This window comes from Thalassophryne amazonica, chromosome 6 (assembly GCF_902500255.1).
Source record: "Thalassophryne amazonica chromosome 6, fThaAma1.1, whole genome shotgun sequence".
NCBI lineage: Eukaryota > Metazoa > Chordata > Actinopteri > Batrachoidiformes > Batrachoididae > Thalassophryne > Thalassophryne amazonica.
The window spans coordinates 57767730-57780957 of record NC_047108.1 but is presented as its reverse complement, the minus strand read 5'-3'; the positions used below and the strand labels follow the sequence as shown (position 1 = coordinate 57780957).

Below are 13228 nucleotides of genomic sequence, written 5' to 3'. Positions count from 1 at the left end.
ATAAAACAAAAAACAGAAAAGATAGACCAAACTAACAATGAACATAAATAAATCCATAAACAAATACAGTGGTCCCTCGTTTATCGCGGCAGTTACCTTCCAAACATAGCCCGCAATAAGCGAAATCCGCGAAGTAGACAGCGTTATTTTTTTTACAATTATTATAGACATTTAAGGCTGTAAAACCCCTCACTACACACTTTATACAGTTTTCTCAAACAGGCATTAACATTTTCTCACTTTTCTCTCGTGTGTAAACACTCTCAAAGTTCAAACCTTAGTAGAAAAATAAGACCAGTATTATAGAATGAAACCAAAGATCAAAACCTGTTTTCAGGCCCAAACATTTGTTTGAGAAATAAAAATAGAACGTTTTCCTATAAATAATTATGATGGCTTCTAGAACTAACAAATTTAATTTTAACGATCAACCTACGAGGTTGGACACATAAGAAATTATTAATAGTGACTGACCAGTATTTCACAGTTCCTCTGATTGCATCTCTTCGTCGCTGCGCTGTCGCTGCACTGTCGCGCCTTTTTCCACTGAGTCACACCTCGCTGCAGTTGTCTTTTTCCTAATGAAGAACACAGTTATGGGTAGGTGTTGGCGTTCTTTTTTCTTCTGGGCGAGAAGATTCTTATAAACAGACACGCAGAACACAATGCGCGTACTCTCCCTTCGCTGTGCCGCGACCGGCCTGCTTGATGAGGACGCAGAACACAATGCACTGTAAAAAAAAAAAAAAAGCATGCAAAATTGGACTAAAAAAATCCGCGAAACTGCGAGGCCGCGAAAGGTGAACTGCGTTACAGCGAGAGACCACTGTATAGAAATAAATAATCAATAAGTTTCCCATGAACACCTATTAACTCTCACACTTCATCCCTGTATCCATGAACACATTCCTCATATTTTGTTTCAAACTGTGGAATGTTTGGACACTGCTTTATAGACATTTATGGCCTCATTTTTATAGACTTAAAGAGAAAAGACAGCACTCTCTCTCTCTCTGTCTGTCTCCTTCTCTCTGTCTCTCATTCACTCTCTTTCTCTCCCTTGCTCGCTTTCTCTCTTTTGTTTGCTTTCTCTCTTCCTCTTTCCCCCTTTTTTCCTCGAAAACAGAGGTTTTTGTGCTGCGCAAACTTCAAATTTTTTGGAACACGAAGCCTTTCATCTGTATAATAAATGTATCATCACCGACGCTCACACACAGGATTTTAATGAAGACATTTTCCCTTTCAGCAGACAAAATCTCTGTTCACTGTCCTCTTCGGCTGCATGCTGAGCTGGCATTTTACACCCTCGGGACAGTCAAGCGGCTGACTTTTTAGCAACAATTCAGTTAATTTTTCAGAAACTCCATGCTCGACTAACAGACAGTTTGAAGCAGAGAGCCGGGCAAAAATTTGCTGCTAACCGCTGCTAACACTGGGGAAGAGAGCTCTCTCAAACAGCTCTGCTTCAAAAAACTCCCCCCTCCTTTCCTCCTCACACTCGGCAGTAAACAAGCAGAGAGCAAACAGCAGCACTTGAGAGGATTCACAATGGTTCTTCTCCGGTATCGGAAAATGTCGCCAGTTGGATTGGTATTTTCCGATATGTGAATTATGTCGGTATCGGAACCCTATACCCATCTGGGATTGGATTGGTCCCATCCCCACTCGGCGACACACCCGCCGAGGATCAAACTCTGGTTATTGGCGACTCTGTTTTGAGAAATGTGAAGTTAGCGACACCAGCAACCATAGTCAATTGTCTTCCGGGGGCCAGAGCAGGCAACATTGAAGGAAATTTGAAACTGCTGGCTAAGGCTAAGCGTAAATTTGGTAAGATTGTAATTCACGTCGGCAGTAATGACACCCGGTTACACCAATCAGAGGTCACTAAAATTAACATTGAATCGGTGTGTAACTTTGCAAAAACAATGTCGGACTCTGTAGTTTTCTCTGGGCCCCTCCCTAATCGGACCGGGAGTGACATGTTTAGCCGCATGTTCTCCTTGAATTGCTGGCTGTCTGAGTGGTGTCCAAAAAATGAGGTGGGCTTCATAGATAATTGGCAAAGCTTCTGGGGAAAACCTGGTCTTGTTAGGAGAGACGGCATCCATCCCACTTTGGATGGAGCAGCTCTCATTTCTAGAAATCTGGCCAGTTTTCTTAAATCCTCCAAACCGTGACTATCCAGGGTTGGGACCAGGAAGCAGAGTTGTAGTCTTACACACCTCTCTGCAGCTTCTCTCCCCCTGCCATCCCCTCATTACCCCATCCCCGTAGAGACGGTGCCTGCTCCCAGACCACCAATAACCAGCAAAAATCTATTTAAGCATAAAAATTCAAAAAGAAAAAATAATATAGCACCTTCAACTGCACCACAGACTAAAACAGTTAAATGTGGTCTATTAAACATTAGGTCTCTTTCTTCTAAGTCCCTGTTAGTAAATGATATAATAATTGATCAACATATTGATTTGTTCTGCCTTACAGAAACCTGGTTACAGCAGGATGAATATGTTATCTATCGTCCTCCTGGTCGTTACTGTGAGTTTCTCTGTGAATTTTCAGACCTTTTGTCTGACTTAGTGCTTAGCTCAGATAAGATAATTATAGTGGGTGATTTGAACATCCACACAGATGCTGAGAATGACAGCCTCAACACTGCATTTAATCTATTATTAGACTCAATTGGCTTTGCTCAAAATGTAAATGAGTCCACCCACCATTTTAATCATATCTTAGATCTTGTTCTGACTTATGGTATGGAAATTGAAGACTTAACAGTATTCCCTGAAAACTCCCTTCTGTCTGATCATTTCTTAATAACATTTACATTTACTCTGATGGACTACCCAGCAGTGGGGAATAAGTTTCATTACACTAGAAGTCTTTCAGAAAGCGCTGTAACTAGGTTTAAGGATATGATTCCTTCTTTATGTTCTCTAATGCCATATACCAACACAGTGCAGAGTAGCTACCTAAACTCTGTAAGTGAGATAGAGTATCTCGTCAATAGTTTTACATCCTCATTGAAGACAACTTTGGATGCTGTAGCTCCTCTGAAAAAGAGAGCTTTAAATCAGAAGTGCCTGACTCCGTGGTATAACTCACAAACTCGCAGCTTAAAGCAGATAACCCATAAGTTGGAGAGGAAATGGCGTCTCACTAATTTAGAAGATCTTCACTTAGCCTGGAAAAAGAGTCTGTTGCTCTACAAAAAAGCCCTCCGTAAAGCTAGGACATCTTACTACTCATCACTAATTGAAGAAAATAAGAACAACCCCAGGTTTCTTTTCAGCACTGTAGCCAGGCTGACAAAGAGTCAGAGCTCTATTGAGCCGAGTATTCCTTTAACTTTAACTAGTAATGACTTCATGACTTTCTTTGCTAATAAAATTTTAACTATTAGAGAAAAAATTACTCATAACCATCCCAAAGACATATCGTTATCTTTGGCTGCTTTCAGTGATGCCGGTATTTGGTTAGACTCTTTCTCTCCGATTGTTTTGTCTGAGTTATTTTCATTAGTTACTTCATCCAAACCATCAACATGTCTATTAGACCCCATTCCTACCAGGCTGCTCAAGGAAGCCCTATCATTATTTAATGCTTCGATCTTAAATATGATCAATCTATCTTTATTAGTTGGCTATGTACCACAGGCTTTTAAGGTGGCAGTAATTAAACCATTACTTAAAAAGCCATCACTTGACCCAGCTGTCTTAGCTAATTATAGGCCAATCTCCAACCTTCCTTTTCTCTCAAAAATTCTTGAAAGGGTAGTTGTAAAACAGCTAACTGATCATCTGCAGAGGAATGGTCTATTTGAAGAGTTTCAGTCAGGTTTTAGAATTCATCATAGTACAGAAACAGTATTAGTGAAGGTTACAAATGATCTTCTTATGGCCTCAGACAGTGGACTCATCTCTGTGCTTGTTCTGTTAGACCTCAGTGCTGCTTTTGATACTGTTGACCATAAAATTTTATTACAGAGATTAGAGCATGCCATAGGTATTAAAGGCACTGCACTGCGTTGGTTTGAATCATATTTATCTAATAGATTACAATTTGTTCATGTAAATGGGGAATCTTCTTCACAGACTAAGGTTAATTATGGAGTTCCACAAGGTTCTGTGCTAGGACCAATTTTATTCACTTTATACATGCTTCCCTTAGGCAGTATTATTAGACGGCATTGCTTAAATTTTCATAGTTACGCAGATGATACCCAGCTTTATCTATCCATGAAGCCAGAGGACACACACCAATTAGCTAAACTGCAGGATTGTCTTACAGACATAAAGACATGGATGACCTCTAATTTCAAAATCTTAACACAAATCTTAGAAACATGGTGTCTAACCAGATCCTTACTCTGGATGGCATTACCCTGACCTCTAGTAATACTGTGAGAAATCTTGGAGTCATTTTTGATCAGGATATGTCATTCAAAGCGCATATTAAACAAATATGTAGGACTGCTTTTTTGCATTTACGCAATATCTCTAAAATTAGAAAGGTCTTGTCTCAGAGTGATGCTGAAAAACTAATTCATGCATTTATTTCCTCTAGGCTGGACTATTGTAATTCATTATTATCAGGTTGTCCTAAAAGTTCCCTGAAAAGCCTTCAGTTAATTCAAAATGCTGCAGCTAGAGTACTAGCGGGGACTAGAAGGAGAGAGCATATCTCACCCATATTGGCCTCTCTTCATTGGCTTCCTGTTAATTCTAGAATAGAATTTAAAATTCTTCTTCTTACTTATAAGGTTTTGAATAATCAGGTCCCATCTTATCTTAGGGACCTCATAGTACCATATCACCCCAATAGAGCGCTTCGCTCTTTGACTGCAGGCTTACTTGTAGTTCCTAGGGTTTGTAAGAGTAGAATGGGAGGCAGAGCCTTCAGCTTTCAGGCTCCTCTCCTGTGAAACCAGCTCTCAATTCGGATCAGGGAGACAGACACCCTCTCTACTTTTAAGATTAGGCTTAAAACTTTCCTTTTTGCTAAAGCTTATAGTTAGGGCTGGATCAGGTGACCCTGAACCATCCCTTAGTTATGCTGCTATAGACTTAGACTGCTGGGGGGTTCCCATGATGCACTGAGTGTTTCTTTCTCCTTTTGCTCTGTATGCACCACTCTGCATTTAATCATTAATGATTGATCTCTGCTCCCCTCCACAGCATGTCTTTTTCTTGGTTCTCTCCCTCAGCCCCAACCAGTCCCAGCAGAAGACTGCCCCTCCCTGAGCCTGGTTCTGCTGGAGGTTTCTTCCTGTTAAAAGGGAGTTTTTCCTTCCCACTGTCGCAAGTGCTTGCTCACAGGGGGTCGTTTTGACCGTTGTGGTTTTTACGTAATTATTGTATGGCCTTGCCTTACAATATAAAGCGCCTTGGGGCAACTGTTTGTTGTGATTTAGCGCTATATAAATAAAATTGATGAAATTGATGATCCCTAATTCCTATGCAACCCCAATTTTTGTTTTTCAGAGGCTACATGATATTATCAGTTGTCAAGTTGTTCACCAATGAATATGGCTTTTTACACCCTTCAGAAAACCATACACCCTGAGGCCAAATGTTAAATGCACGCAGAACAAAATGCGTGTGCTCTCCCTTCGGTCACTGCCTCCGGGGGTACGGATGCGGGACCCGCAAAGAATCCAAGTCATGGCCACGAAGCTCTGCAGCTGCAGTTACTGAGACCATGCAGCGAGCGCTGCAGATTTTTCCACAAGAAGTCTATCCTTGCGGGCTGCCAGAGCGCTCCGCATCAAAACAGCGAGCGTAGTCTCTGGACCTGTTGCTGGAGTTGGATGCAGCTCGGCAGAGCAGACAGGGGGGCGGTGTGAGTGGCACGTTGCAGCGCTTACCGAGCCTGCAGACTCAGTAAGCGCATCGGAGACAGTGGGCCTCATGTATCAATGTGCGTACGGCGATACTTGAGCGTATATGGGGTGTACGCCAAAAGGGCTGCACTACTTGGCATTTATCAATGTGGTCTTTGGCGTACGCTGCGCTGAAAATATACACCAGGTCGAGAGGTGGTGTAAATTATACACCAAAATGAACCAGCACTGGAATCCACATAAAAATGTAAATGATCAACATGATAAACACTGCCATTATACAAATCAATGCATATGTTACATAAATAACACTTTCCTGATTATACTACATAATAATTAATACAAATCCCGCTTTTGCGGGATTGTTGGTCTCGAGCACGATCCGTGGCCAAAGCGCTGCTCGCCTTTTTCTCCAGACTTCGAGCCTGGAGCCAAGGCAGCGCTGAGCTTAACTTTATGTGGTGTGATCGTTTTAGACAATGAAATTGATAATTACAACTGTAGTGTTCTCATTCCCTTTGCCCGTGCTGCAGTCTTCTCCATTCGTTTGTCATAATAAAATAAATAAAGAAATACATCTTAAGAATAAAGAAATCTGAAAAATTAGGCGTCTTATTAATCGAGTGAGCAAATATCCACGTCAAGAATTATTGACGTGAAAAGAGAATACAGTGGTCCCTCGCTATAATGCGGTTCACCTTTTGCGGCCTCGTCGTTTCGCGGATTTCTTTAGTCCAATTTTGCATGCTTTTTTTTTTACAGTGTTCCGTGTTCTGCGTGTCTGTTGTTAACAGTCTTCTCGCCCAGAAGAAGAAAAAGCGCCAATAACTACTCATAACTTTGTCACTCGGAAACAGACACCTGCAGCCAGGTGTGAGTGGAAAAAGGTGCGGCGTCAGGACGCAGAGGCGTGATCTGTGAAATACTGGTCAGTCACTATTAATAATTTCTTGTGTCCAACCTCGTACGTTGATCGTTAAAATTAAATTTGTTAGTTCTAGAAGCCATCATAATTATTTATAGGAAAACGTTCTATTTTTATTTCTCAAACAAATGTTTGGGCCTGAAAACAGTTTGGTCTTATTTTTCTACTAAGGTTTGAACTTTGAGAGTGTTTACACACGAGAGAAAAGTGAGAAAATGTTCATGCCTGATTGAGAAAGTGTATAAAGTGGTTTTACAGCTTTAAAACGTCTATAATAATTGTAAAAAATAACGCTGACTATGTCGCAGTTTCACGTATTATGGGCTATTTTTAGAACGGAACTCCCGCGATAAACGAGGGACCACTGTAACACTTTTTTGATCATACTACAAAACAATTGATACGATGGCCGCTTTTGACGCTCTGTTGGCACGCGTCGTGATTGGTGGAGTTCTTTTTCTTTGCCGTCTTCCTGGCTTCCATGTCATAAAATGAGGGTGTGTCTGAAGTGGAGTCTGAATATTTATGGGCGTGTTTATTATAATTACGATTGTTTTCACCCACCGCATTTATCAAGGTCACGTCAGGCGTACGCTGGAAATGGGCAGATGCGCACTGCTTGATACATGTCAGGGAAACTTTGGTGTACTTCAAATTTACACCGTAAATTTACGCCACAAGTGCGCAACTTTGATACATGAGGCCCAGTGAGAGCAATCGTGGTGATGCTGACCGGTGCCACGACCAGTGCCGCGACCGGCCTGCCTGATAAGGACGCAGATGTTAAAAAAAAAAAAAAAAAAAGAAGCATGCAAAATTGCACTAAAAAAAATCTGTGAAACTGCAAGGCCCCGAAAGGTGAACCGTGATATAGTGAGGGACCACTGTATTAAATTACACATTGACAATATCTAGGGTCGCACGTGCCATGACGTCACAGTACGTATATGTATGGATTGGCTGATTACCAAGGTGACATTCATTTTGTGGGTTTTACTCGGGTGGTATGAAAAATATTAACGGTCCACGAAAAATATCACAAGGGTGTATTGCTATTTATTCTTTAGTGTTTTATCCAATCATATTGGTGTATCATTTATATGATATATATATATGATAACTACCAATATCTACTGATGCTCGTGTCTACGTGTCTGTGGTGGATGCTGTAATTTAAAAGCTGGGGTCAGCTCCCCTCTGCGTTTCACAAGCCAGAAGAGCTTTTAATTGGTTTTTCAATTCAGTATGCTATGAAAGGGTTCTCACAGAGAGAACACCTGCAAGTTTGTTGCACTCTCATCTTAATGGCGCAGTCTGTGTAGGTTTGTGCACGTGTATATGATCATGTGCCTTTGTTTTATTGTATATTTTTTTCCCTGCATGGGCGTATGATACTTGCTTGTCTTTGACTCAGTCAGTCAGAATCCATTACAGTGACGCACCCAGGCAGCAAGCCTGTCAAAGTTAGCAATCACGCAGAGACAGTCTTAGTGCAATTATATTACAGCCCACATATCAATTTAAGCACGCATAATTCAGTCTCAGAAAGCACACATTTTTTGTTTGATCAGAATGATCCAACCCACTCAATTAGATGTCATTTAGGACTAACTCCATTAGTAGTCAAGCAGCACTTTTTATGCACAATGTTGGTAGTTAAACAGCTTGCAGTGGGTGTAAAATGTTAATTGTTTTTCTTTGACCAACATAAATTATATCACACCAGATAAACTTTCTTCTTTCCTTAACTGTTTTTCTGTGCTTTATTTGTTTTTGCACGTAACACATTTGTAGATTTTGAGGATGTTTTTAACAATATGGACACATTTTTTTATTTGTGTTTTTTGCCATTTCTGTCGCTACCCTCTTCAGTTGGTGCCTTGTGTCTTAAAGTTGTTCATATTTTTTCTCTGTATTTTTTCCTCTTTCCAAGCTCAAATGTGTAAAACATTGTTTTGTGTCTAGTCCTCCCCTTCAGCTTTCTTTGTCTCTGTGTCTTGCAGATCTCGTAGCACCAGCCCAGTGTGTGCTGTCCTACAGGCTCAGATTTTATCCTGTTACAAGGAGAACAGAGATCAGACTCTAAGGTGTTCGGACCTGGCCAAAGAATATTTGCAGTGTATCAATGCTGCAAAGAAGGTGAGAGCTTCCTAGCTTGTTTCCATACGTTACACATTTAAATCAAACTAAATAAGCCTTCCATCAAAAGCAACATTCCACTAAAAACAAGGTTGGAGGTAAAGTAATGCAAGCTAAGTTGTTTATTTGATTCTCATGGAGCATAGGTATGTTAGATGTAAAATAAATCCATTAAATTTTTTTGTATGTCATGTTTTCAGGATTCTAGGAAGCTAAAGCTACAGTATGTAGAGTTAGGGGTGTGTCTTAGCAGAAATTGAATATAGCACCCATAACCGTCTGTTCATTATTTTATTTACCTTTAACAATGAACTGGAAGGGCTCATTTTAAGCTCATGAAAAAATAAGCTTAAAATGAGCCCTTCCTTTCTACATGGGAGCAGCCCCCCCCCCCCCCCCCCCCCCCCCGCACAGCAATTTTTACATATTAGCCCTAAAAGGGCATACTTACTCCACCTTTTGCGTTTTGCACTGCAGCCGGAAGTCTTGAGAACAAAGAAACGAAAACTGTGGTTGCCTTCCTATATAATGTCTTCTGATTGCTAGTGCAGGCTAACAAGTTTAAGAACCCTCATTTTTGTGCAATGGATGGTCATACATTTGACTTTCCATCAGGGAGGACAAGGGAGCAAGCCCTCATTGTCAAAGAAGCAAAAACGTGAGGGGAAACAAAATTACGAGCGACGGTGTAATGCAGTATGCAACCTCACCACTAGATGGCAGTAAATTCTACACACTAGCTTTAAGGATGAAAATGATGTGATTATGAGAGTTAATGTGAAGGAAACATTTTGGCATCACAAACAGTTCCTTGATACAAATGTATACATCCAAATTTTACAGCTCAACCAAACAACTCTCCACATATAAATGTGTGGCACATTATGAAGTGCAAAATACAACGGAGACCCCAGACTGTTGAACAACTGAAGTCGTACATCAAGCAAAAATTTATCTGGTTTTCGGTAAAATTTTCACCGAAAGCCAGATAAATTTTTCGAATGGTTTCCAGGTGCCAGTCTCTAACATCTTCTGAAAAAATTCTGATGGAAAAAACCCCCAAATCATTCCCCCATTTCCAGACAATGAAAATCCGACGACGGGGCGGGACCACTCCTTCCACAAGGCGTGCTCACAGGCGAATGACGTCACCGACAGGCGTGGAAAAACTCACGCATGCGCACAAGGGTTCAAGCATGTCTGACGTGACAACATATGAATCAAATCCATATAGTTTAAAAAAACATAAAAAGGTACGATACTTTATGGACAGACCTCGTATGCTGGGCTACATCTTGGGTCCTTCTGACTCAGGATGACATATCATGGAGTATCACAGAATCAGGTATTGCCTTACTTTAGCAAGATGTTAACAGCCTTAGCAAAGTCCTACAGTTTGGCACTCATAGTGAAGACTCGCAGTTTCGCTCCATTGCTCAGAGGCACTGAGTCTTCCCCAGGAACACAGTAATCAGCTCTGTTACTAATGTATCTTGTGTACATTTGTTCCTTTCTATGTCTTGTGTGTTATTGCATGAGGACAAAAACTTTTTGTGGACGTTTTTCTCAGCAGTTTTATGTTCTAGGTTTTTTTTTTATATACACTCACTATAAAGTTAGCAAAAGTCCTTATTAGGATTGTTATTGTGTGTGCGTCTCTGTGTGCCTGTCTTTGATATTAAGCTGGTCTGAGATAATGAGAGCTGAAGTGAAGAATCTTTGAACAATCTCTTTAAAAGAGCATGGCAGATCATACACAAAATGACTGTGTGTGTGTGTTTGTGCATGTGTGGTTAGTGAAGCGCTTACTGTATTACTAAAGGCTTTAACCTACACATCAAGGTCTTTGCTCTTGATTAGCCCCTGAGGCATCTCTATAACTTTCATTCTGTAACTTTATAAGTTTACAGTTCTTCCTCCATCTTATGGCTTTTAAAGCTGCCACAATTTTTTATCTGCTAACTTCTTTGTCACTGTGAGGGACATATTGTACAGGCTGGAAACTGGATAAATGTAATAAATGGATTAAGATACTGAAACAAAGCCTGTAAAGCCTCACAGACATCTTGTATATATATATATATATATATATATATATATATATATATATATATATATATATATATATATAAACAAGATCATGTATTTGAAAGCCGTCTGAATCTTCTGAATGGTTTCCACCTGGCTGTCTCTCACAGTTTCTGGAAAAATTTGATGCAGCAAAGCTCCAAATCGTTCAGACATTTTCATCACAATAAAAATACGACGAGGGGGGTGGACCACTGCTCACTCAAAGCGTGCTCACAGGCGAATGACGCAACCAACAGGCATGAAAAAACTCACGCATGCGCACGAAGGTTCAAGCTTGGCTGATGCAAGCGCACATGATTCAAATCCATATAGTTTTTGAAAAAAATAAAAAGGTCAGATAGTTTTCTAACAGACCTCGTATATCTTTGTAATATGTGTAGTGTAATTGATTAACTTTAGAATTGTACATTCCTCAGGAGCATCACCTGCCTACCAACTCTTAGCAGTAACTAAAGATAGATAAAGGATTTGGCCTTTCATCCACATACAAACTGTGTTTTCGGTGGGTGAAAACGATGGTATTTGAAAACAGGTCCCAAAGTGGGTAAATCAAAAACATTGGATTTGTGTCTCTGTCTGCACAAGCAATACAGAATGTTTCTGAAGCAATTATGTCACAATGCCACAAACACTGCCATCTACTGGATGGGCATGTGAATACCAATTGCCACACATTTGCTATACATGCTGCTGAAACTTAAACAGAATTTTCAGTTTTCAAATTGCCTTTTTTTGAAAAAAATGACATATTTACAAATTCAGATTTATTTGGAAAAGCCAACACACGTTACAGTAACTTGTGTGTTGATTTTTAGAAATCGACCAACCACTGATGACAGGAAGCTCCATTTTCCCATAATGCCTTTTGGCGCGTGTGTCTGTAATCACTAAAACCTTCAAAATTAGTGCATTACTTTAAAACTAAAACATATAGCTCATATTTTCACTTTGTAAAAACGACAGAAGTGATGTTAATTTCAATAACCTGTCCAGAATTAGTTTACTTAAAATTTTACCAATAAGTCAAAACTGCCTTGCTGTGCATGACTCCTCCTAACACATCAGCACGACTGTGAAAATACATGATCTTGTTTTTTTTTTTCTTTTCTTCTCTTCTTTTGTCACTGGTAGCCAGCTCTCCTCTGCAGGGAGAGGATTGAGGTCTACCTCAGGCAGAAACTAAAATGTGTGATTTCAGGCTTTACAAATGTTTTTAACTGTTAAGCTTTATTCACTATGCCCACAAAAAGATATTAGCGGTCTAAAAGTTATCAGACCTAAATTTAGCGGAAGTTAATTGGTCTGCTGATGCTTTACAAAATTAGCTGAAAAACTAATCAACTAACAAAATAGTTTGCTTCGCTATTTAGCGGTTAGCGGATTACCAGAACTGTGCCCACCACTGATCATCACATGGCACAATCACTTCATCCAGTGATTCCACGAAGATCCGTTACAACATCTTTTGCAAACTCTTGGTCAATAGTCCTTTCAACACCATCAGCAAAATGGACTGCATTTATATAGCGCTTTTCCATCTGCATCAGACACTCAAAGCGCTTTACATATAATGCCTCACATTCACCACGATGTGAGGGTGCTGCCATACAAGGCACTCACTACACACTGGGAGCAACTAGGGGATTAAGGACCTTGCCCAAGGTACATTAGTGATTTTCCAGTCAGGCTGGGATTTGAACCGAAGAGCCTTTGGTCTCAAGCCCAACGCTTTAACCACTAGACCATCACCTCCCAGTCACTTAAGATGCACCCCAGCACCTAGTCCATGCAAATGTTGAACAGAGACTAAGACAGAATACAGGCATCGATATTAATGCTTGTCCAGGACAAGTCTGAAAAGTGATCGTACAGCACAGATCCCTTATAATGTTGCCTGAATTGTACAGTCCAATTTTTGTTACTGAAGTGATCAATTGCACTTTAATTGCACTTTACATGGAAATCACACAAAAAACACCGCTTGCAGCAATTCTTTTTTTTTTTTTTTTTTTTTTTGCCAAAAACCTCCAACAGACCCTGCCACTGCATACCACATCATCTTCATCTGCTTCAACCTCTTTTCTGAGAAAATAAGAGAAAAACTTTCTCACAGTTTCTGCTGACAGGGATAGGTTTGCCAACTTCAGTTTTTGTTACGTTGAAAGGTCTTTACAGTCATCTGAATCTCTGTATCAGTCATAAATGGTATCAATTTCAATTAAATTTAT

The 13228-nt window shown here is 40.2% G+C and overlaps 1 protein-coding gene across 1 annotated transcript in view; it reads left to right on the top strand.

The window, feature by feature from the left end:
- Positions 1-13228, top strand: part of chchd6a (coiled-coil-helix-coiled-coil-helix domain containing 6a) — a 315813-nt gene that overhangs the window by 227303 nt on the left and 75282 nt on the right. The window contains exon 7 of the mRNA XM_034172200.1: positions 8774-8909. Coding sequence (XP_034028091.1) covers positions 8774-8909 — 136 coding nt within the window. The remainder of the gene's footprint in view (positions 1-8773; positions 8910-13228) is intronic.